This window comes from Nuphar pumila, chromosome 13 (genome assembly GCF_984573655.1).
Source record: "Nuphar pumila chromosome 13, dmNupPumi1.hap1.1, whole genome shotgun sequence".
NCBI lineage: Eukaryota > Viridiplantae > Streptophyta > Magnoliopsida > Nymphaeales > Nymphaeaceae > Nuphar > Nuphar pumila.
Window position 1 is genome coordinate 3,562,078 of NC_143261.1, and position 26,729 is coordinate 3,588,806.

At 37.9% G+C, this 26,729-nt stretch overlaps 1 protein-coding gene across 1 annotated transcript; it reads left to right on the top strand.

Annotated features, from left to right (window-relative positions):
• The first annotated feature begins 1,206 nt into the window (after nucleotides 1-1,206).
• On the top strand, nucleotides 1,207-26,729 carry LOC149817546 (uncharacterized). Its single transcript, XM_089984648.1, has 8 exons — nucleotides 1,207-1,570; nucleotides 18,792-18,893; nucleotides 19,189-19,410; nucleotides 21,335-21,393; nucleotides 21,482-21,567; nucleotides 21,689-21,801; nucleotides 26,215-26,277; nucleotides 26,618-26,729. Exons 1-8 carry the CDS (start codon nucleotides 1,250-1,252, stop codon nucleotides 26,675-26,677), a joined length of 1,026 nt encoding a protein of 341 aa, XP_089840774.1. The 5' UTR covers nucleotides 1,207-1,249; the 3' UTR covers nucleotides 26,678-26,729.

A 26,729-nucleotide genomic window follows, 5' to 3' on the forward strand; every position in this document is an offset into this window, starting at 1 on the left:
ATTAACATGAATGCGTTTTTTAAATATTTTATTAATAACAAGGCATTACACCTAAACCCTTTAAAACGAAAGCAGAATAATTGTTTAACTGCAAAGCCTTGGACAAAGTAACAATTGTTTTATTTTTTAAAGTCTAGATAGGGTTAGGCAGACCCTACCCATGTTGCAGAGGGATTCGATCCTGGGCCTTCAGCTTGACACAGGACCCCGTACCACCTCGGTGGTACAAAGTACAAATTATTTACTACCAAAGTACGAATTATTTACTACCACCTGTGAGGATCTGAGAGCAGATTAGGTCCAACGGACATTGAACAGAAAACTGTCCAAGGTGTCTTGAATTCTGTGGCTGACAGTTCATCTTGATAAAGGACAGCATCCAAGACACCTTGGACCTGATCCAATCTCTGAAAACGTACATGCCTTTTTTCAAGGTTTGGCCATGCATGGTTCGAACCCAATGTTGTATCACTATTGGCCCCGTATCGTCTGGCCAACTATTCAGGTGAATCAGCCGATACTGATACTCAAGTGAATCGTTTTGAATTGGCCAACAAATATAATATATATATATATATATATATATTTAGAATTGAGAATAATAGAATTTAGATCCCAGACCCACTACACCAAGCTCACACTAATTTATTTGCAAAATAAAAATTTGTTTCAAACTTGTAAGCAATGACTCCCGGAGCAAGGGGTAAAGCCCACAGAGCTTTACACTGCCAGGAGAGCCAGCACAAGCCAAGCCAAACCAAATAATTCAACCATTTTCACTTTATGGGAGTGATTTCTTAACGTAAAAACTAAAAAAAAAATGATTTGAACTCTAAATTTATTCTTGACAAGCCAAATAATTCAACCATTTTCACTTTATGATATAAAATATATTCATTATTAATTAACGAATATTTAAGAGTCAAGCCAAGCCAAGCCAAGCCAAGCCGTGATGAAATTAGCTGTTCATGGTCGAACTTGTTTAGCCTATCTTAGTCGTTAGCTCATATGCATTTTATTTTTTTTTAAAGGCAAGCTGCCAAGCTGGGGTTAGGCAGACCCCTACCAATTATACAACTACACGTATGTTCCTGGTCTAATTTATGAAAAGAGAGGAGATAGTTCCGGTTCTTTAGTAAAAGAACAAGGGCATAATAGTCACAGTGTGGTTTATAAAATCGGGCGCCTATTTTTCCTGGCATTTCCGACTGCGTTCTCTCGCTCGCTTTCCCTCTCCCCCCTCTTCTTAATGAGTAATTATGAGACGCGAGAGTCCTCTTCCGACTACCGTGAGGAAGCGAGCGTCCCGCGGCCGTCATCTCCTTCCGAGGAAGGCGAGCAGAAACCCGACACCGGCCGGAAACGCCGCCGCTCCTCCGGCGACGGCGACGATGAAGACTTCTCGGACGGCGATTTTCCAGCGAAGGCTCAGGCGAGGTCGCGCGACATCATTTTCCGCGTCGTTGTCCACTCCGTCCAGATCGGGCGAGTCATCGGCGTCAAGGGAAACCAGATACGCAAGATCCGAGAGGAGACCAGAGCGACTATCAAGATTGCTGATGCCCTAGCAGTACGCCTCACTATGATTTCTTTCTTTCCTTTTTTTCTTTTCTCTCTTCTCTTCGTCCTCACCAGCCTCTGCTTTTGTGCAATGATTATATGTGTAATTGATTGTTTCTTGGCGTCCCTTCTCTTTCGACTAGCTTGTTTTTCTTCTATTCTGCAATCGGATACCGAGATAATTGCTGATGAGGTAATTAGGTTACTGAGACAATCGCTTTGGTTGGGTGTATCTAGACCGCGTTCTCTCTCAAATCACTTTCCTTTCTCCTTTTCTGCAACTGATTACCGAGTGAACGGGAAATTTTAGAAGTAATTAGATTAAGTCGTGCATTTGTGATTTTTGTGAATTTACTCTGTATCCTTCTTTGGTTTCCGAAAACAAACAGTGAGAGGGAATTTTGGTTAATTTAGATTTTAGATAATAGCGCCAGTGTACATAAAAAAAATTGCTTTATGTGGAATCGTTATTCCTAGCCTCCTAGCAGTTTTAAAACAGTTTAGCTGTGGTTTTAGCTCAGTTTATGAGGAAATGGTTTAATTGTGGTTTTAGCTCAGTTTATGTGGGCACGTCCCCCAGGAGATGCGTGCTGCACTGGGCGGTGTGTTCTACGTGAAGTTCATGTCCAACCATAGTTCCATTTGGTTTTATAGCAACTGTTTTGACCTAGAGTGGCTGCATACCTAATGTTATTTTGTTCAGTCTCATTTGAGTTGGCTTGATTCAGAGAGACAGGTAGGTTTAGGTGGATGCATCCACTTGAGCAGATGACCTGTGATCTGATGCAGTGATTCCTTCAACTATGAATTCTGTACAAATAAAGATTAAGATAGGAGTACTTTGTACTTGCCAAGTAGTTAGGTTGTGTTTTAGGAGAAATAGGTTCCTGCAATTATTATCCAGTTATTCATTTAAGGTTCAACCATGAAAAAAAGCAGTATAAAAGGAGCAGAGAAGGAGGATTAAGAAACTTATGAATCCATATCTATAGATTTGAATTTTCAATGCTGCTTTTCAGTATGTTGATGGATGTTGATATGGGTGTTATGAATATTTTTATTGGTTAACAGTTTCCTGTTGCATCCATGCAAGCATGTCTGCTTGGTTAGTGTGCAATCTTAATAAAAAAACCAAACTGTCATATAAGCAGCCCGAGATTGATCGTGCTAGTCTCAGAAATCACTTTCAGAAGGTATTCCTCATTGCAAATGCTTATGTGCCTTTCAATGTGCTATTGCTTATAGTTTATATCAAATACAGTGTTGTGAAAAGCATATCGGCAGCCATATCGATAGAAGGGGTATTTTAGACTGTATTGTATCATAATACATGAGAAAAAATGCTTTCTAAAAATTCAAAAAACAAAATTTAAAAATAAAAAGTTTGGAAAAATCTGAAACACATAAAATAAAACAAATGTAAGCATTAAAATTGCTAGAGCATATGTACATATACACTACTAGAACATGTTAAGTAATAAGTAACAATTAACAAAGCAAAAAAATTAATACAATAATCTTATCAAGTCAATAAAAACAAGCCTAAACTCTGAAGACATCAATATAACACTAAATATATCATGAATCCAATGATTAATCAATAACATGGCAAAAAAAGATGACCATAAAGAGAAATAAAACACATTCGAGTAGTCAAACTACAACATTAAGGAAATTTAACTATAAGATAAACAACATAAATAAAATATATAACAATGTGCAAATAAAAACAGCCATAATCACGTTGTTATAAAGTCATATCTACTACATGTATCAAAAGGATATGAAGTTAAAAATTAAAAAAGTAAAAAAACAGGTAAGAAAGTAATAAGTCATACAATATAAAATTGTAAATAAATAATGAACTATCAAATATTTACTATGAGAGTGTGAAAAGTTTTAGAAGTATTAAACTATTTCAAAAACAAGGTCTTGATAAGTATCAAGTATAAAAAACGTCTTTCATTAGTCACAATAAACACAAAAATTAAAAAAAGAAGATTCCTCCCCATTGTTAGCTTTCTTCTTTCTTCCCTTCACCAATCACAATAAATTAAGAAGAGAATTCATTTTTTTTAAATTTTCATAGCTTATGAAATAAGTGATTAGGATTCCTTTACATTCACTCAAGAATGTAATGGAGGTGTAGGTAGCACGAAGGAAGTAGGGAAGAAGATATGGGTTGAGTGCGTGGGAAACAAGGAATATGGAATAAGGGGGTCGTCTAGCTTGGGGAGAGAGAATGAAAGAGATGGGCTGAATTGGGTTGGTTGGGTGAGTGGTTTGAGAGATTAGGCAGAGGTTGGGAATGGATAAGTGAAAATCTTAAGAGGTTAGGGATGCTAACCACCTAAGCCTAACCCTTTTAGAGTAGGACACACTCCCAAAGAGAATTCACAAGTGAATGCTTTTCAAATTATATTAAGCAATCAAGTAAGATACATGAGATAATGAGCCCAGAGGCTTAGGTTGACCGTTGGACCTTATATAAGCCATGCCCCCTCCTAACTACCCCCCATTACATGTGTTTACTACATTCGTGCCATGCCAGCTTCTAGTGAAAGCAAAAAGACCAAAATACAAGTGAAAACTACAATGCATGCCATGCCGCCCAAGAGAAGAGCCAAGTAGGCTAGCTGGCCAACGTAGGTGCATGCATTAGACTCTAATAAATCATTCCTTATTTAAAAAGGTATCATTAAAAGTGAAAAAAAATCACTTAAAATATTAAAAAAAACAGAGAAAAATAGCCATGGCTTTTGAAGTAGCATGTATTGTACAATACGGTTTGACACAACACGATATGCTCTGATACGTCAAGGTACATTATGTTTTCCATTTCGAGGGTATATTGTGTAACATGGACTAACAATACTATGATACACTGTATCATATTGTATAAGATATGATTTTATTAACATCTATTGATACCTCATCAAATGGAATGAGATTGTTGTCATATACTAATTATAATAATGTGGTCTACAAAGCCTTCTGATACAGCTGCATGTTAAAATGTACTTCATATATATATATATACCCGATAGGGGTATTTTTGTAATTTCACATAGTTGTTTTAGAAAACAACTATTTTTATTTTTTGTTAAAATGTAATTCCTTTTTTTATTTTCTTTTTTTGTATTTTTTAGGAACCAAAAGGGGCTCCAACCATAGAGTCGTTGGAGCCCCCAACGGCTCCATGGGAACCCCCTTTTGGGCTCTCCTTTTGAGGCCCTTGGCCATCCTTTTCTTTCCACTCCCTCTTGTATAAATAGGGGTGAACCCCTTGTATATTTTCATTCTTGAGAGCTCTCTCTCTTTTCAATAAGAGACTTTTTATATTGTTGCCTTCTTAAAGGCTTGTGCTTGTATTGTCTCATAGTGGACTTGTGATATTGTCTCTTTTATTCATTGTTGTAAGTGCTTATAAGCACTCTTTATATTTCTGCAATATCTCGTTACATGGTATCAGAGCCAGGTTGATTCTTGAAGGAAAATGGTGGTTCGTGTATTTCATATTTTGTGTATCTCTTCTCACTTCTTGGAAACATCATGGAGGCAAAGATCGACCTATCCTTCAAGCTCAATGGAAAGAATTACATGATGTGGGAATCGACAATGGAAAACAACCTCAAAGGAAAGAAACTTTGGGGTTTTGTCATGGGTACCGTTCCAGAACCTAAGCTTATGCTCACGAAGAACGAAGGAGGTCAAGAAAAGGCTCTTGAAGGAGATGCTCTCCTCAAGGCCATTGAAAATCATCAAAAAGAAGTGGAAGATTGAGAAAGCAATCACGCAAAAATCCTTGCGTGGTTTATGAACAATGTTGAGCTTAAGGTATGTGCTAATATAGCGAAATTTCGTCGGGCTAATGAGGCTTGGTCCTTTATGAAGGGTATGTATACCCAAAAGGATCTTGCAAGAGCATATTTTTTGCAAGAAAAGATTAGAACCACCAAACAAGGTGATTCTAGCATTCAAGACTATTATAGTGCCCTAAACCCGCTATGTGATGAATTGGCTCTTTTATAGCCAAAATGAGTTTCTATGGAAGATATTGAATTAAGACAAAAACAAATGGAACAAGAACGATTGTTTCAATTTCTTTTTGGGCTACGTCCCGAATTTGAGCAAGTGAGGTCCTCACTTCTCCATAGATCTATTTTTCCTCCTATTGAGGATGCCATTGCTGAAATCACTCAAGAGGAGGCAAGGCTTGGCATGAGTAAACATGTTGATGAAGTGCTTGCCGTATCGAAACCCGGTAACAGTGTAAGAGCCTATAAACCTCCTCATTTTGGGAAACAAGGAGACTATAATGGAGGAAGAAAAATGATTGTTTGTCATCATTGCTATGAGCCGGGTCACATCAAACCCGCTTGCCCAAAGCTTAATGGTACTTTCAAGCCTAAGGTGGCCTCTCTTGAAGAAACTACCACCAAAGAAGATGAAGGCAAGAATAATGACCTCAAAGAGACTCTTGGGCAAATATCTATGGCTCTCCAACAAATTCTAAAAGCTTCTTCCTCCACATCGGGTGCGGCTATTGCTTCTACATCATCACCCGGTACGTATTCTTGGATCCTTGACTCCGGAGCCTCTTTTCATATGACCCCCATGAAAATGCACTTGGTTATGTTTGCAACAATTCAAAGGATTCTTGTGTCTCTACGACCGATGAAACCTTTTTAAAAATTTCAAGTATTGGCTCTTTTAAAGATTCTCAAAATTTTTGTGTTCCAAAAGTAAGAGTTGTTCCCAAACTAAATTTAAACCTTTTTTCCTCTCCCAAATTGCCGACCATGGATGCGAAATATCTTTTTCATCTAATGGTTGCTTTGTGCAGGATCTCTGGTCCAGGAAGCGGATTGGGCAAGGCCATAGAAATGAAGACTTCTACTATATGGACCATCTTGATCTTCTTACAAATTATTTTTGTGCTTATGTCCAAGAAAAAAATATGGAAACTTGGCATAAAAGACTTGGTCATCCAAGTTATTGCAAAATGTATCTTTTTCCCTTTGGAAACAAATTTTATAAGGAAAAAGAAATTAGTTGCAAAGATTGTATTTTTTGAAAAATGAAGTCTATTCCATTTCCAACTAGAACTTTTCTTTCATCAAGACCTTTTGAATTGGTGCATTCGGATGTTTGGGGGCCTTCTCCGGTTATGTCTAAAGGGGGCTATTCTTATTATGTTACTTTTATTGATGACTTTACTCGGTATGTTTGGATTTATTTTCTTAGTCATAAGTCATAAGTATTTACCTTCTTTAAAGATTTTTATAGAAAAATTCAAAATCAATTCCAAAGTAACATATCTATTTTGAGAACCGATTCCGGTGGTGAATATTTATCTCACGAATTTCAAAACTATTTAACCCAAAATGGAATTTGTCATAAAAAATCATGTCCTAGGACCCCTCAACAAAATGGCCTAGCGGAAAGGAAACATAAGGACATTGTAGAAACCACTAGAACATTACTTGTTTCTAGAAATATTCCAAAGAAGTTTTGGGCCGAAGCCGTTCTAACCGCAACTTATCTAATCAATAGAATGCCCTCTTCTAAATTAAAAAAAAAGCTTCTCCCTATGAAAAACTCTTTAAACTTTCACCCGATTTCAATCGTCTTCGTATTTTTTGTTGCAAATGCTTTGTCCTATTACATAAAAGAGATAAGTTGTCTTCAAAAGCAATTGAATGCGTTTTTCTAGGATATGGTGAAAATAAAAAAGGGTATAGATGTTATGATTTTAAGAATGATAAACTATATGTTTCAAAAGATGTAACATTTCTAGAATAAGAGAATGGTTTTGATAAAATAGAAGAAACAAATGAAATTGATTACATATTTTTATATGATCTTATTGATGACATACAAGAAGATTTCCTTGAAAACATAGAAGATACATGTGAGGCGTCCCATCTTGATATAATACCCTCAAATGATAATAATGCAAATATGAATGTTTACTCAAGAAGAAATCAAGAAAACCCTATTAGTGCCTTCGAAAAATACTCTCAAATTTCTGAGTCTATTGAGGAACCACAAGTTAGACATTCTTCTAGAATATCAATACCCCCAAATAGGGTTGTATCCTATGCTTCCTTAACGCCCAACTATCGAGCATGTTTAATAACCCTACATTCTTATTTTGAACCCGCTCACTATAATCAAGCTAAATCTATACCACATTAGGTTGAAGCAATGCAAGTTGAACTAAATGCATTAAAAAAGGCTAATACTTGGGAAATAGTTAATATACCCCCACACAAAAAACCTATTGGGTGTCATTGGGTCTTCAAAGTCAAAACTAAAAACGATGGCTCTTTGGAACGATATAAAGCTAAGTTAGTCGCTAAGGGGTGTTAGATTTATATCTGTATTGGATATGGATCCGATTTCAGGATCCATATCCGAACAGATCCAAACGAATGTGGCATACTTGTAATTTCTGTGTTGTTTTATTATAAATACATACAGCAAAGAGGGTATCGATATTACGTACCCTATTTTCCCATTCAGCATCCCTTTTCTTTCTCTCTCCCTCTTCTCTCTTCTCTTCTCCCTAATTTGTATTTTCAGGTTGAAGGCAGATCTCCAAGGCTTGAAGGTGCAGATTCTAACATGGTATCAGAGCATCCGTGATCGATCTTTTCCCTGTATTCACGCCTGTCACGATAGAGCAAGTCCTCTTCACGATCGAACGAGTATTCTGCAGGATCAAGCGAGCCTTCACGCCCGTCGCGATCGAGCAGCGAGTCTTCACGCCTGTTGCGATCGAGCGAGCATTCTTCAGCCTCTCAGCCACGATTGATCACGATTAAACCTCGCTCCACCGAGCCACGACTGATCACGATCAGATAGTCTTCACGCCTGTCAATCAGACCTCGCTGGTTCGCTGGTTTTTCTTCTTTGCAGCTGCCAATCAGATCTCATTTCACCGAGCAACATCACGATCAAACCTCGTTCCACCGAGCATCTGTGGACACGCAGTCAAGTATTTTTACCTGTCAATGACTGCTGAGCATTGACTATCTCACTCCAGTTGAGCATTAGCAGTCGAGCATCCTTGCCTGTCCACGTCTGCTGAGTATTGAACTTCTCATTTTTTTTTTTGGCCGAGTATTATTTTTTTTTAAGGGCAATATTATATCAGCATCATAATGTCTACCCTCTCTTCGAGTTTTCTTTCCCAACTCATTTCCCAAAAGTTAACCCATTCCAACTATTTGACGTGGAAACGTCAGATAGTCCCTTTCATTAAGAGCCATTGTCTGTATGGTCACATTGATGGCTCCACCCTAGTCCCGCCTGAATTCATCTTGGGTGAAACAAAGGAGGCTACCAGTTCAGGGACCGCTACAGATAATATCCCTAACCCAGCATATGCTGTATGGATGGCACATGACCAGGCTTTAGTGGCTTATATTACTTCTACTCTCTCTGAAGAAGTACTTGCAGGCATTGATGATGATATCTCGGCTTTACAACTATGGAATACACTTGCAAAGACATACTCTCAAGTTTCAGAAGCTAGATATCTTCAATTGAAGCGTCAATTTCAAAGTATCAATAGAGGCTCTAGATCTGTACTTGAGTATCTTTATGAAATTAAAAATGTAAGCGATCAACTTGCTGTTATAGGTCATCCTATTTCAGACAAGGATAAAGTCCAGCAGGCCCTTAGTGGTCTAGGGTCAGAGTTTGATATATTTTGCACTGCCCTAGAGGTTCTCCCTGTCTTACCCTCTTTTGAAGACTTAAAGGCAAAACTGATTCAGCATGAGGCTAGTAGAGTTCACAGGCATGATGCTTCTATTCCTACTTCGGCTAGTATTTTAGTCACCTCTACACATGGTACGTCAGGGCAGCGGGCACACATCTTGGGTCATACATCTGGACAAGGAAAGGGTATTCTCCCTACTCCTCAGGGCAGCACTCATGTTAACTTGCCGAAGCGCATCCCTACATGTTTTTATTGCAACAAGAGAGGACATGTTAAATCTGAATGTTGGCACAATCCTCAGAACAAATCTAAGGGAGGTCGACGTGATCACAGGCCAAACCCCTCTGCCATTCCTAGATCGTCTTCCTCCTCCTTCACACCTGATGCTCAACAACTCCTAATGACGGCGATTTCTAATCTGAATCTCAAGCAAAACAATGATGGTGTCTGGTATGTGGACTCCGGTGCTGCCGCTCATGTGACTGATGATGCAGGTAAACTATCTAGTGTTTCTCCATACTTAGCAAGAGGTTCTGTAGTTACAGGTGACGGCACCCATCACAAAATCACTCACATTGGAAATGCACATGTGTCTTTGCCAAATACTTCTCTTCCTTTACAAAATGTTTTAGTTGTTCCTAATGTTAAGAAAAACATCATTTCAGTATCTAAACTCATTGATGACTCTTCCACATCAGTTGAATTCACTCCTTCCTCTGTTTTTGTCAAGGACCCTCTCACCAAGACGATATTCGCTGAAGGAATTCGTGAAGGCAACATGTACGTCCTTAAGGAAGCTCCTCCAGTGTCCAAGTCCAGTCCGCTTGTTTCTCCTTCAGTTGATCCGAATGAAGTCAATTTGACTCAAGTTGATATGCCGACCATTTGGCATAATCGATTAGGCCATTGTAGTCATTCTTTTATTGCCAGTCTTGTTAATAATGGATTGTTACACAAATCCAGTTTGAAATCTGTTAGTGAGTCAGGCATGTGCTCAAGTTGTCAACTCTGTAAGAGTCATGCTCTTCCTTTTAATTCCATAAATAAAAGAGCTTCTAAATTGTTTGAAACGATATACTCCGATGTTTGGGGACCAGCTCCTGTCTCATCTCCTTCTGGCAGTAGATACTATGTCATTTTCGTTGATTCCTTTTCTCGCTATACATGGATACATTTCATAAAACACAAATCTGAAGTGTTTCATCTATTTACCCAATTTCATGCCCTCATCCAAAATAAATTTTCATCCAACATAGTGCATTTTCAATGTGATGGTGGTGGTGAATATTTATCATCTGAATTTACCGAATACTTGCTGAATCATGGCATCACTAGACAGATATCCTGTCCACACACACCACAGCAAAATGGCATTGCAGAACGCAAGCACCGACACATTGTAGAGACTGCCTTAAGCATGCTTCATGACACTGATCTCTCTATGACTCTATGGACTGAGGCATTTCACACAGCTGTTTATGTTATAAATCGACTGCCTCTAGCTCTTCTCGCTGGGAAATCTCCTTTCTTTCTTTTGAATAATGAGCATCCTAAATATGATGAGCTTCGGGTTTTTGGATGCATTTGCTATGTTCATGTTGATTCCAGCATCCGGAACAAATTTCAGACACGAGCTATAATGTGTCAGTTTGTGGGTTATGCGGATCATTATCGAGGCTATAGATGCTATAATCCCCTTACAGGTCGTATACATGTTTCAAGACATGTCGTTTTTGATGAACTCAGATTGCAATTTCATACTTCATCCAAGGCCGTTCATGATTCAGCATCTAGACTATATGATCCATGGCTGTGTTCAAATATCTTAAGTGGTGGAATTCAACCGACTGTTTTTCCAGTTTCTTCTGACAGTACTCACATTGAAGCAGATATGTCTGATGCCCAGATGGATAGTACTCATAATGAAGCAGACATGTCTGATGCTCAGATGGATGATCCTCCTTTAGACAGGTTCTCTGGCTTGGTTTATTCTCGTCGCACTCCTGCCCCTACCATTGACTCTGCCATTGTTCCTTCTCATTCACGAAGGTCCACTCGAGCAAGACATCCCGTGGATAGATGGATAAGCTATGACTCTTTCACTTTGGATTTTCAACTTTTTATGACCAGTTTGCATAAACAGACTGAACCAAAGTGTTATTCTCAGGCCTCTCACAATTCCCGTTGGATTGAAGCCATGAATGAAGAAATGGAAGCCTTGAATGAATGTCAAACATGGGAAGTCGTTCCTCGACCAAAGGATAAGAATATTGTTGGATCCAAATGGGTTTATAAAATCAAATATAAACCAGATGGAAGTATTGATAGGTATAAAGCTCGTCTTGTAGCCAGAGGTTTCACTCAACAACATGGGGAAGATTATGATGAGACTTTCAGCCCTGTTGTTAAGATGAGTACAATCCGGGTTATTCTCTCTCTTGCAGTTACTTTTGGATGGTCATTACATCAACTTGATGTCAAAAATGCTTTTCTTCATGGTTTTCTCAAAGAGGATGTTTACATGGAACAGCCACCAGGATATGCTACTAGTGATCCTAATTTATGGGTGTGCAAGTTGCACAAGTCATTATATGGGTTAAAACAGGCTTCTCGTTCATGGTTTGAAAGGTTCTCTCTTCACATTCAAGAAGCTGGTTTTCAGAAGAGCGCCCTTGACCATTCTCTTTTTATCTATCACAAAGGAGGGATCACTACTTGGTTATTGATATATGTGGACGACATTATTCTCACGGGTAATACTTCTTCTCATATTGTCCAGATCAAAGAAGTGTTAGAACAACATTTCAAAATGAAAGACCTTGGGGACCTCAGATACTTTTTGGGGGTTGAATTAGACAGGACTAAGGATTCCCTTACCCTCTCTCAGCACAAATATGCCCTTGATATTCTTACATCCTCTGGTATGACTGATTGTAAGCCCACTAACACACCCAGTGTTTTGCATACAAAGTTGAACGTTTCAGATGGCAGTCCTCCATATCCTGTTCCTACTTTTTATCGCAGTATTGTTGGGAAACTTCAATATTTAACATTCACTCGTCCCGACATTGTATATGCCGTCAATCAGGTTTCCCAGTTTATGAATGCTCCCACAGATGCTCATATGGAAGCTGTCAAGCGTATCTTACGTTACCTCAAGGGGACCATTGGCGATGGACTTACTTATAAACGCGTCTCTCCTACTGTGGATGGCCATATTATCTCTACATACACTGATGCTGATTGGGGAAGCGATCTTGATGAACGCCGCTCTGTTTCTGGCTATTGTGTCTTTCTTAATTCTAATCTTGTGTGTTGGAGTAGTCGCAGACAACGCGCCATTGCCAAATCCAGCACAGAAGCTGAATATAGGGCCATGGCTGCTGGCACAGCCGATGCTACTTGGCTTCGTCATCTTCTTGGGGAATTGTCTCTTCCTATTGCTCAGTCTAACATGCTTGTTGACAACCAAAGTGCCATCAAAATCTCATTCAATCCCATCCTTCACAGTCGTACCAAACACATTGAGATTGATCAACATTTCATCCGTCAGAAAATAGAAGATGAGGAAATCTCCCCTGCGTATATACATACTTCTGAACAAGTTGCTGATCTTTTCACCAAAGGACTTACTGGATCACAGTTTTGGTATTTGAAGAACAAGTTGGGCATGATGAAATATCATGCACAACTTGAGGGGGGATGTTAGATTTATATCTGTATTGGATATGGATCCGATTTCAGGATCCATATCCGAACAGATCCAAACGAATGTGGCATACTTGTAATTTCTGTGTTGTTTTATTATAAATACATACAGCAAAGAGGGTATCGATATTACGTACCCTATTTTCCCATTCAGCATCCCTTTTCTTTCTCTCTCCCTCTTCTCTCTTCTCTTCTCCCTAATTTGTATTTTCAGGTTGAAGGCAGATCTCCAAGGCTTGAAGGTGCAGATTCTAACAAGGGGTACTCACAAGAATATGTAATTGATTATGAACAAACATTCGCTCTCGTAGCTCGAATGACCAGTGTCAGGACTTTAATAGCTGTCGCATCAACCAAAAAATGACCTATTTATCAACTTGATGTAAAAAATGCTTTTTTAAATGGAAGTTTAAGTGAAGAAGTTTACATGGATCCACCACCCGGAATTAATCTTAAGCAAGGTCAAACTCTTCGGCTTTTAAAAGCATTGTATGGCCTTAAACAAGCCCTTAAGGCTTGGTATGATCGTTTCAGTGATATCATGATAAAATTAGGATTTCACTCTTGTTATACTGACACTGCTCTTTTTGTTAAAAATGCAGGTACTAGTATTGTAATATTGTTACTTTATGTTGATGATATAATTATCACTTAGAATGATCAAAATAGTATTATTGATGTTAAAAACATGTTAAAAAATAATTTTGATATGTCTGATTTAGGTTTTCTTAGATACATTCTTGAAATTGAAGTTGCATACTCTTCTCGAAGATATATTTTGTCACAGATGAAGCTTGCTGCAGATATATGTTCTAAGTCTGAGATTTCTGATGACAAAAAAGTAGAGACTCCTGAGGTTATTAATGTCAAATTACGGTTGGAGGATGGGGTTCTTCTGGAAGACCCCACACCCTACAGACAACTCATTGGGTCTCTCACCTATTTAACCATCACCAGACCGAATATCACCCATGCGGTTCACTCAGTTAGTCAATTTTAGCATGCTCCTACAATTGTGCATATGAGTACTGTTCTCCGGATCATCCGTTACATTCAGAACACCATCAATAAAGGGCTATTTCTATCATCCTCTTCTTCCTTGAATATTCTTGCTTATACTGATGCAGATTGGGGAGGTAATCCTAATGATCGAGTCTCAACTACTGATTTTTGTGTCTTTTTAGGGTACTCTTTGATTGCCTGGCGATGCAAGAAGCAACAAAAAGTTTTACTATCATCTACTGAAGTTGAGTATCAGGCTATGACAACCACAACAGTGAAACTTGTATGGCTTTGTAGTCTGCTTAAAGACATGAGGGTTGATATTACCGAAGCTTCAAAATTATGTTGCGACAACAAGAGTGCCATTTATATTGCAAGCAATCATACCTTCCATGAGCGTACCAAACATATCGAAATGGATTGCCACTATGTTCGTGACAAATACTTACGAGGAACAATTGCTCTACCGTATGTCACTTCAGAATATCAGTTGGCGGACTTCTTTACTAAAGCTCTTCCGGCTCCCCGCTTCATGTTTCTTCTTGGCAAACTTTTCGTCATTTCCCCGTAAAGTTTGAGGGGGGGTGTTAAAATGTACTTCACACACACACACACACACACATATATATATACAACAACAACAACAACAACAACAACAACTACGCCTTCATCCCAAAACAATTGGGGTCGGCGATATGAACCAACAAAGAAAATCATTATGGGTCTTCCACATGAATCCTTCTCCTCCATTCATTTCTATCTAATGCCATGTCCTCGGTGAGGTTCAAAGCATTCATATCCTTTCTTATCACCTCCATCCATGTCTTCCTAGGCCTACCCCGACCTCTTTTAACTAATATATTTTCCCATTTCTCCATCCTTCTAACTGGAGCATCATTAGGCCTTCGTCGAATATGTCCAAACCACCGTAAACGATTCTCTCTCATCTTATTTTCAATGGGTGCAACACCTACCTTCTTACGTATCTCCTCGTTTTGAATCTTATCTTTTATTGTATTTCCACACATCCATCTCAGCATACGCATTTCAGCTACACCAATTTTTTGAATATGATGTCTCTTGGCAGCCCAACATTCCGTACTATATAGTAAAGCGGGCCTAATAGTCGTCCTATAAAACTTTCCCTTCAACCGCAATGGCATTCTACGATCGCACAACACTCCAGTTGCACTCTTCCATTTCATCCACCCAACCTTTATCCTATGATTTACATCTCCATCAATTTCTCCGTACTTTTGAATGATAGATCCCAAATATTTGAAAGAATCATCCACCGGTATTTCGTGCTCACCAGGCTTCACTACACTCCCATCACTACTTCGTTGCTTACTAAATCGACATTCCATGTATTCTGTCTTACTCTTACTCAACTTAAAACCTCTTGCTTCCAATGTCTGTCTCCATAATTCTAACTTAGCATTAATCCCAGCTCTAGACTCATCAATCAAAACAATATCATCAGCAAACAACATACACCACGACACATTTTCTTGAATTGATCTCGTAAGCTCATCCATCACTATAGCAAATAGGAAAGGGCTTAAAGCAGATCCTTGATGTAACCCAACCGTTATAGGAAAATTGGTTGTCACCCCTCCACAAGTGCGGACATTGGTTACTACTCCTTCATACATATCTTTAATTATACTAATGTACTTGAGAGAAACACCTTTCTTCATTATTGTCCACTAGAGAACGTCCCTAGGTACTCTATCGTAAGCCTTCTCCAAATCAATAAAAACCATATGCAAATCTTTGTTCCTCTCTCTATTTCTCTCAATAAGTTGTCTAAGAAGATGTATAGCTTCCATAGTTGATCTTCCAGGCATAAAACCAAATTGATTATCCGATATCATGACAATCTTCCTCAACCTAAACTCAATCACCCTCTCCCAAAGTTTCATAGTATGACTCATGAGTGTTATACCACGATAGTTTGTGCAATCTTGTATATCACCCTTATTCTTATATAGAGGCACCAAAGTACTCTTCCTCCACTCATTAGGCATCTTTTTTGTTCGCCAAATCTTGTTAAAAAGATTTGTCAACCATTCTAAACCTTTCTCTCCCAAGCATTTCCAAGCCTCGATAGGTATACCATCTGGGCCAACTGCCCTTCTTGATTTCATTTTCTTCAAAGCCTCTGCAATTTCTTTCTTTTGAATCTTGCGCATGAAGTCACGATTCATCTCATGAAAAGGAATTGAAAAGTCTCCAAGATCCTGAGCATGACTTTCATTAAATAGCTTATCAAAATAATCTTTCCATCTCTCCTTAATCTCCTCATCTTTGACTAAAACCCTTTGCGTTTCATCTTTGATACATCTAACCAAACCCAGATCCCTCGATTTCCTATCTCTCATCTTTGCAAGCCTATAAATATCCTTCTCACCCTCTTTGGTATCCAACTTGTCATAAACCTCCTTATATACCTTATCCCTCGCGTTCCGAACTACTTTTTTAGCTTCCTTCTTTGCTATCATATACTGCTTCAAATTCTCATTATCACGATTTTTACTTAGATTTCTATAACACTCTCTTTTAACCTTAATAGCTAATTTGACATCCTCGTTCCACTATGATGTATCCTTACCTAGCGGTGCACCGCGTTTAGACTCACCCAATACCTCCTTAGCCACTGTTCTCATGCCACTCACTATCTTATTCCACATAGATTCTGAATCCTCCTCGAGACACCAATCAACTTCCTTAACTACCCGCTCTACAAACATTCCTTGTTTAGCTTCTTTCAGTGCCCACCACTTAATTCTAAGATCTATCATATGTCTATCCCTTTTGCGGTATTGTCTAATTCTAAGATCTAAAATTAAGACTCTATGTTATGTAGCTACACTTTCTCTCGGTATAACCTTACAATCGATGCAACAACCCCTATTTCTCTTTCTAAGTAGGAAAAAATCTATCTAACTCGTATTAACCTCACTTTTAAATGTTACTAGGTGAGACTCCCTCTTCCTAAACCAAGTGTTTGCTAAGATCATATCATAGGACAAACCAAAATCTAAAATCCTTTCTCCACTTTCGTTTCTTTCTCCTATACCATAGCCTCCATGGATACTCTCAAATTCATCCCTACTAATGCCTACATGCCCATTAAGGTCACCGCCGATGAAAAGCCTTTCTCCATAAGATATCCCTTGTACTACTCCATCTAAATCTTCCCAAAATTGACGCTTAATGGAATCATCTAAACCTACTTGAGGTGCATAAACACTAATAATATTAATAATATTCGTACCTAATACTAATTTAATAAGTAAAATCCTATCACCCTTCCTACGGACCTCAACTACATTATCTATAAACTCACGACTCATAACAATCCCTACTCCATTCCTATTCCTATTTATTCTTTTATACCAAATCTTATATCCCCAAGGTTCTATCACTTTTGCTTTCTCACCTACCCATTTGGTCTCTTGTAGACATAAAATATCAATCTTTCTCCTACACATAACATCTACTAACTCTACCAACTTACCAGTTAAAGATCCTATGTTCCAAGTGGCTAACATAATTTTATGGTCTTGGACTAACTTCTTTACCCCCACCCGTCCAACAAAGTGAGGGAACCCTTGCCTATTTGACACCACACTCGGGCGCCGGTGTGACGCGTCGCTTCCGGGCGACGACCTAACAACCCTTGCCCATTTATCACTGCCTCCGGTCCTATAGAGTACAACGCGTCGCTCAGTAGGGAACGCCCCAACGAAATTCTCATATTGGTTCATATTCATAGGGTATGACTAAGTTTTTATGCTGGCTGTCACAGGCCTACCGCAACCCTCCTCCTTTATCCGGGCTTGGGACCGGCAGTGTATAACTAAACAGTTATACACAGGCGGAGTTATATATATATATATATATATATATATATATATATATATATATATATATATATATATATATATATATATATATATATATATATATATACCCGATAGGGGTATTTTTGTAATTTCACATAGTTGTTTTAGAAAACAACTATTTTTATTTTTTGTTAAAATGTAATTCCTTTTTTTATTTTCTTTTTTTGTATTTTTTAGGAACCAAAAGGGGCTCCAACCATAGAGTCGTTGGAGCCCCCAACGGTCACAAGACCGTTGGGGGCTCCCAATGACTCCATGGGAGCCTTCTTTTGGGCTCTCCTTTGAGGCCCTTGGCCATCCTTTTCTTTCCACTCCCTCTTGTATAAATAGGGGTGAACCCCTTGTATATTTTCATTCTTGAGAGCTCTCTCTCTTTTCAATAAGAGGCTTTTTATATTGTTGCCTTCTTAAAGGCTTGTGCTTGTATTGTCCCTTAGTGGACTTGTGATATTGTCTCTTTTATTCATTGTTGTAAGTGCTTATAAGCACTCTTTTTATTTCCGCAATATCTCGTTACACTGCATACTAACCGAATTGTTTGAACTAAATTTGAGCCAGGCCATTTGTAACATAGGGGTGCTGGGATTTCAACCTACCACTTCCTAGTCAGGGGTCTAGAATACTAATCTTTACACTGATGGATTTTGTTATGTTAAAGAGAACACAGAACATATACATGCATATGTATGAGTGTATGTTAAATGAGTTTAATCAAGCTTCTGATGGGCCTAAGCTCAAGCTTCCACCTGGGATATATCAGACTTGACTCAGTTTGAGCACAAGCTTAGCTCATATACTAAATTAACAAGCTTGAGCTGAGCCTGCTCACCCCTACTTATGCAACACCATTTAATATTCTGTGTATGTTTTTCTTGCAGCCGTTTGAAGAGCGTGTCATTATTATAAGTTCTAGAGATGATGAAAGTGAAGTCTCTGATGCAGAACATGCACTTCAGTATGTAGCTAAAATTATTCTCCAGGTGATGTGCTCAATGGATCCCTGCGTTCTATTTCTGGTGTCCTAAACTTATGGAGTTTACTGGTCAAGGTTCCATGAATCTCTGTCTGGCCTTCATGTTTGTGTCAAATTATTGTACATAGAAAAAGAAATGAGTAAGAAACTACAGATTTCTGCAAAGGTTTGTTACAACAGTTCCTGTGAGTTTGTTGTCCCTGGAAAACTTTAGTCATGAGAAGGTATTGACTTTCTTAAATCTGGTGGAAGAGTTTTCTACTGAAGCTTGTGGGTTGGTATTGGCATGTATTGCTGAGCAGGATAACAACAGTGATGTTGAAACACCAAAAGTGGGTCCTGGGCATGCTGCTACAAACATGATCAGGCTTCTGATTGCAGGGTCTCAGGCCGGTGGCTTGATTGGGGTTTCTGGCCATAGCATTGCGGAAATAAGGAATTCCTCTGGTGCAACTGTTCAGATCATGGCACCAAATCACTTGCCATCTTGTGCATCTGCATGTGAATCAGACCGCTTGGTACAGGTAATCATTGTAGTATGTTGTCTACACCACAGATACTGAAGTATTCATTTGGACTGTGCAACCATTTTTTGAGGTTTCATATACTAGAGTATCATCTAGTACTGGGAATTTTAGTATCCTGCAAACTTTATGCATATTTATATTGTACCAGGTTTTCTCCTTTGACAAAATATGCACGCACACACAAGTAGGGCATGACATTGAAGGAGATTATAAGATCGCTAGACATTGATGAACCATGAATAACTGAAGAAGATTTAGTTTTACTTTCCGAAGGCTCGGTCCGGGCCAATTCTGATATTTCTACTGGTCACCTGGGTTGGTTATTTTTTCTTTATCAAGAGAGAAGTTCATTAGTTAGAGCTTTTAATGAACTCCTTTGATTTAAAGTGTAATAATCAACAATTCTAAAAAAATCATATTACATAAAACAATGATGAATTGTACAAAATACAACCATAAAATCACATTTGAAACATTTATGTCTCTATGAGCCGCATAAGACATCATCAAACATCACTATCTCACAAGAACAATGCAAAATATTAAATATCTTTCTATTAAGAACATGCCACAAGACTCATACTTTAATATTACATAAGCAAAAATATTATGACAATAGTTTCACTCGATTTTCATTTATTACTTGAGTGCCCCATTGTCATGTCGGATCATCTTTGTTGGAGGAGTGCGAAGCTTGATTTCTACCTTGATATAAATCTTTAATTTTCGCGAATCCAACTTTGCGGTAAGTTGGTGGGGGGGGGGGGTTGTAGGGGTACAACGCCCCCCCCCCCCCCAATTTTTTTTGGAGAGTAGCTTTGTAATTTTACTCATAATAAATATTTTTTATGTTAACCCATTTTCTTGAGTGGAAAAATGATGGAAGTGCAATTTTTTTACCTTAACCCACTTTAGGTGAAAAAACAGTAGAAATGCACTTCTAATGGCCTCTAGACAAATGGAGAAGTCAGCCCTGAAAACCTCTTTTAAAACCCAAAATGAAAAAAAACATTCAACCCTTTTGAAGTGTGCCGAAGGTTTATCGTACGATACACCTCGTATTGTGTATTGTACAATAAACACAATATAGGTACGATACACACTTGTATTGTGGTATGAGTGTATCGTATCGCAAAACAAAAAAGTAATGATATGTACCATATCGTACTATACGGTACAATACACACAACACCTGTAATAATATTTCATGTACTTCACAAGGTCTCTAATTATTTGCTCCCTATGTCACACGGACTCTTCTAACAGGGCACCGCACCCGTGTCGCACCCGCACCCAGGCAGGTGTGAGAATTGGACACAGTTTCTTTTGTGTTAGGTGAAGTCCACGACACCGAGGTCCATTTCTATCTAAAAGTAAATTCAATTAACCCTAATCAAGTCCATTTTTATCTCTCTCTCTCTCTCTATATATATATATATTATACCCTCTCCGCACCCTTGCACACAAGTTTTTTCAAAGCGCCGCACCCGCACCTGCACCCGCACCTATGTGACATAGTTTGCTCCCTATTTCATATATGGCCTTTTTTATTCAGAAAAAGGTAATAAAGATCATTGCAGAAAAGAAACCAAAAGAAGACACTTAGGGGGCGTTTGATTGCCCGGACAAACACTGCCCCGTGGCACTGGGCAGTATTTGTCCAGGACTTGCGAGTTTCACCTCTTTAAAAAAGAATTGGCGGGGACAAAGCGAGGCAACACCTGCATGGTGACCGCTTTGTCCCTATGCGGGCTTGTCCGCGAATCATACACAGCCTTGGGGGCTGAGGTTCTCTACAGTTCACATTATTTCATCACCTTTTGCATACTTCTATGTATTTCCCTTTCCAATTTTGCTCTTGCCCTTGTACATTTGGGTACCTAAGCATAACTTCAGCTCTATGTTTTTATTTTACACTCAGGTTTCAGGTGATATCCCAGAAGTTCTGAAGGCTTTGGAGAAGATAGGCTATAAATTGAGGTTGCTATCATCCTGATTTGTTTCCCTGCACTATTATCAATGTTCTTTTATTTTTCTAGTTTTTTCCAACTTAATGAAAATTATTTAGGGAAAAGCCCCCAAAAAGAGTAATTTCAATCCATCCAACATACAATTTCAACGCGGGTCCTACATCTCATTTAACAGCACCTTCAGGTTTTCCTTTTTTCCTGAATGACTTGCTATTATATCTAATATCTTCCTTCTTTTATTCTGTTAGTTCTCATGTGTGGCATCAAAATAGTATAGCTGATAATTTTTTTTTCTCTTTATTCAGCGGACACTGTAATGTCTGAGATGTTGATCTCAGAGTCTATGGTTGGTGGGTTGATTGGCAAGCATGGCTCCAATATTTCAAACTTCAGGGTTTGGTCTGGCGCGACAATTAGGGTATACTATTATATGCTTATTTTGTTATTGCCATTCTTTTTCTTGAAGCTGTCCATCCTGCCAAATGACGACTTATTACTAATTGACAGGAACATATTAATCATCTTTTTTTACATTGTTTTGTGCAATGCAAAAGTGGATTTGGAAACTTGACTTATTAGAGTTAATATCAGCATGGTCATATTGCTGGCTATGTGGATTTGCCAGAAGGGAAGATATTGTGAGTCTTTCCGAAGTTACTAATCAGTCCTTTTCTTTCCTTTTTGGAAATTAGAAAGCCGAATGCATTTGTCGTGTGGTTTAAATAGTATCTTTATTTTTACCCTTTTTTTGTTGGATCCAAGTATTGGATCCAAATTATAGATCCAGGTTTCAGATCCAAACTATGGCTATTGGGTCTTACCAAAGAATCCAATGAACCATTTAATTAGTGAACCCTTTGTTTGCAGGTAAAGTAGGGGTTATTCGATAGTGGGGCATGGTGATAGAGTTGGTTTGTTAGGCAGATGCCAACACTAGGAGAAGCAAATTATATAGCCCGGGGTCTCTACCGTATGGTATGAGTGGAGTAATAAAACAACCCTTTTGAAGCAAGCCATCCACACGCCAAACTAGTTTAGGAACGTTGGTGCCATCAGTGGTATCAGAGCCTGGATGCATAGACAAAGGGGGCACAAATCGACACCCGACAAAGATCAGAGACATAAAGAGAGGCTTATCTATCCCACAAACTACAAAGTTCATCCTTTCTCTCTCTGTAATTACTCACACACTCCCTCCCTCTTTGACTCAAGAAGTAAGCAGATGGCTCGCACCAAGCAGACCACCCGGAAGCAGTGTTATTAAAAATGCGCCTCAAGGCACAAAAAAGCGTGCCTCGCTTAAAGGCGAGGGCCTTTGGGCTTTGAGGCACATGTATAAAGCGTAAAAGCCCCGAGGCATATGCCTCATTCGCCTTGAGGCATACGCCTCGGGGCAAGATGTGCCTCAAGGTGAGGCGTATACGCCTCATTTTTTTGGTCAAATGAGGGTCAAAGCCCCCATTTGACCAAAATTTAGGTTTTAGAAAATTAGGGTCGGGGGCCCTCATTTTTCATTTTTTGTTCTGTGACAGAACTTCTATCACTCATCTCTCTCGTCTCTCACTCATCTCTCTCTCTCGTCTCTCACTTGTCTCTCTCTCTCGTCTCTCACTTGCAGTGCTCTCACTTGTCTCTCGTCTCTCTCTCGTCTCTCACTTGTAGTGCTCTCTCTCGTCTCTCCCTCGTCTCATTCGTCTCTCACTAGTCTCTCACTCTCTCCCACCTCTCGTCTCGGTCTCTCCCACCTCTCTTTGTCTCATCTGCCATTCCCAAATTTTTCACCATATATATATATATATATATATATATATATATATATATATATCCTCTCCGCACCCAAGTTTTTTTAAAGTGCCGCATCGCTGCATCCGCACCCATACCCGCACCCGCACCTATGTGACATAGATGAAGAGATTTTTTATGCTTTAAGCTTTATGCTTATAATCATATTTATGACTTTTGGATTTTGATATATTGATTCAATATGAACAGGTGGTTGTTAACCTAATGAGTATCTAAGCATGCTGCATACGATAATAATGTACATGGATAGTTGGAGTATAATCTACGGTGAATTCTTGAAAAGTGAGAGCATTAATCATGTTTAACAATCCATGAGATAAATTTTTATGAATCCATGGGATTTTAAAAATTCATAGTACTCCACTAGTGTGCATGAGATGGTTGATTACTTTGCAACTACTGTAAGGTAAACTTTAACGAGGGAATAACACAATTTAATTATCATGTTGTGGACATACCAAATAAGGATGTTGCTATATGCGAGCGTGCAACATCTAGCATTAACCTCAATTCATGAATTAGAGTCTAAGCCAACTTCTATAGCAATTTCTTCTACTTCTTCAACCGTAGGTATGGATCAATGAAATACTATAAATGCTTTTATAAAGAAGAGAAAGAACAAACAAATATATATGTAACGATATATATTGTCATGAACAATTTGCCTTTTAGGTTAGCTAGATGTGATGCATTTAATAAGATGGTTAATGCCATTACAAATTATGAACTTGGTTATACCTCTCTAAGTAGTGAAACAATTAGAACAAAATAACTTCAAAACCTAAAAAAATAAGTTGTAACATTTATTGATGAGGTAAAAAAGTCATGGTCGATATCGGGATGCACTTTAATGTCTGATATACGGACAGATAAGAAAATTCATTTACACATAAATATTTTGGCCTTATGCCCTAAAAGCATAATATTTTTGAAATCTAAATGTGCTAAAGGGCAAAAAGGTGGTGAATATATTAAGGATTATATATCAATTACTATTGAAAAAATTGGATTAGAAAAAATAGTTTAATTTGTGACAGATAATGGCTTAAATTACTTGAAAGCACGAGTGCAGTTGAGGTAAGATACCTTCATATTTTTACATCATCTTGTGTTGCACATTGTATTGATTTAATGCTTGAAGATTGTGATAGATTGCCTAATTTTTTTCCTACATTATTAGATGCAAAAATGATTACAAGCTTCATGTACAAATCACAATCAATTTTGTAACTTATGAGAAATTATACAAATGTTAAATAGATACAAAAGCATGCGGCTACTCGTTTTGCTACTATTTTTTTATGTTTGCAATCTATATTGAAAATGGAAGATATTTGAGGTTTTTGGTTGCTTCTTCATCATGGAGTAATTTAGCAAAGGTTAAGAAATAAGAAGACAAAGATGTGATTGATATTATATAAGAAGAAAAGTTTTGAAAAAACAGAAGAGAAATAATAGCAACATTGTAACTACTTATAAAACTTTTGAGGATGGTAGATGATGGTTCTACCGTAAGTTACTTGTTTGAAGGCATAAATCGTGTTAAAGAAAAAATAAAAAGTTTTTATAAATGTTGAGTAAATAAGTATCTACGAATATGAGATATCATTGATGGTAGATGGGAGGTCAACTTAAGAAGTGACTTATATGTTGTTGTTGGGTATTTAAATCCATAACTTTTTTATAATGGTCTTGTTAAGATGAACCATTAAATCATCAAAGAATTGAAGAAAATGATTAAAAAGATGGTTAATAAGAAACATAAAAAGGATGAGTTTGTTTCAGAATTGACTTATTATCATTCAAAAGATCCAAAGATCTTTAATGAGATTACAATATCTCTTCTCCATAATGCACATCCACATAAGTTTCAATTTTGATTTCTATTTTTGTAAACTTTTATATTTTAGAACATATGATCAATTTCTTCGAACCTCACCGAGGACATGACATTCGATAGAAATGATTGGAGGAGAAGGATTCATGTGGAAGACCCAGAATGATTTTCTTTTTTGGTTCATATCGCCGACCCCAATTGTTTTGGGATGAAGGCGTAGTTGTTGTTGTATGATTAATTTCTCATTACTTGTTTTTGTTTTCATCAAAGATACACTGAAAAATGAGTGGAGCAAATGTCTCTATTTTGCAAAAAATAGTAATTAAAATACTTAGTCAACTATGTTGTGCATCTGGATGAAAAAGAAATTGCAGTGCATTTGAAGCGGCACGTACCAAAAAGAGAAGCCGACTTGAGCCAACAACTCTTATTGATTTAGTTTATGTGCCTATGAACATGCACATGCAGAAAACTTTAATTGGAAAAGAAGAAAATGATTCTCGGCCTATTGCTTATGACGACATTGATGCATTTACATATAGCTCGATTGGAGAAATGAATGAAAAAGATAAAACAAAAGATGAAGAAGAGGAGGATGAAAGCATTGACGGTAAAGGAATTGATGAAGACACTTTTGATTTCTTAGCTAATAGCAAGTGAATAGTCTTTTTATATAAACTTGAATCGTTATGATGTTTGTTTTTTCATGAACTTTGTGATCATTTTTTTTATACTTGATTATTGACACTTAATTTATGATGATTTAGTTTTGATACTTATTTAAATAAAAGTACAATTGATGCACATGCTTGATACTTATTTGATGTTTGATACTTCTTAGATATGGTTATTGTGATTGAAAATAGATTTTATATTTTTTTTGCATGTAAAATTAAATTAGTTTATTTTATTTTATTTTTTAGATTTTTTGAGAATTTATTTGGTTTTTTTAATTTTTTGCCCGAGAATTTGCCGAAAAAACTCAAGAAATATTCAAAAAGTTGAAAATCTCCCGAGAAATTCACTGCCCAAAAGTTGCCATTTTAAACTTTTGTCACAATGCGCACAGGAGCCTAAAAGTGGGTTCCTTTATTAAACAAACAAGCTCTATCTTTTAGTTGAGCTCGGGTTTTTTGCCCACACCTATTTATGTTTCATCATAATTTTCTATTCAATTTGTTCATCCTATAGGTCATCGGTGAAAGAGGTGAAAGGCCACAGAGACATGTACACATTGAGGGCAATGCTGAGCAGGTAAAACTCTCACAAAGTCTAGTGAATTTGCTAGACCTGGATGGTTTCTTTCTTAGTTAAGCAGTTATTTACTTTGCCATAGTTAACATCTGACATGGAGACGCAACTTGATTGAGGCTGGGTCAGGTTGAGTCTCCTTGATAGACCCGACAGGCTCAACAGAAACAGACTTTGCTTAGACTTGGGCTGAAGCCAAGTCTTCGTTTTTTTGTTAAATTGGCCCTTTCTTTGGCAGAGTCGTGAGTTGAACCGTCTTGAGGTCCACCAATTCCCTGAATCCTCAAGCTTTGTCTGACTCGATTGTGTGTTGTGTGTGTGTGCACGGGCGCACGGAAAGCAGGTTGCGTTGGCCAAGATGTTGGTAGAGAATTTCATAAATTCACAACAGAACGGGTCATGATGATAATGATGTTCTTCGCCTTTGGGCACCCTTACCATTTGTATCATTAAAA

Excerpts from the sequence above, each read along its gene's own strand:
- LOC149817546 (XM_089984648.1), top strand. The coding sequence starts at position 1,250 with ATGAGTAATTATGAGACGCGAGAGTCCTCTTCCGACTACCGTGAGGAA. Across the intron at positions 1,571-18,791 it reads AGATTGCTGATGCCCTAGCA|CCGTTTGAAGAGCGTGTCAT; the intron begins GTACGCCTCACT and ends TTTTTCTTGCAG. Across the intron at positions 21,394-21,481 it reads AAGATAGGCTATAAATTGAG|GGAAAAGCCCCCAAAAAGAG; the intron begins GTTGCTATCATC and ends AAAATTATTTAG.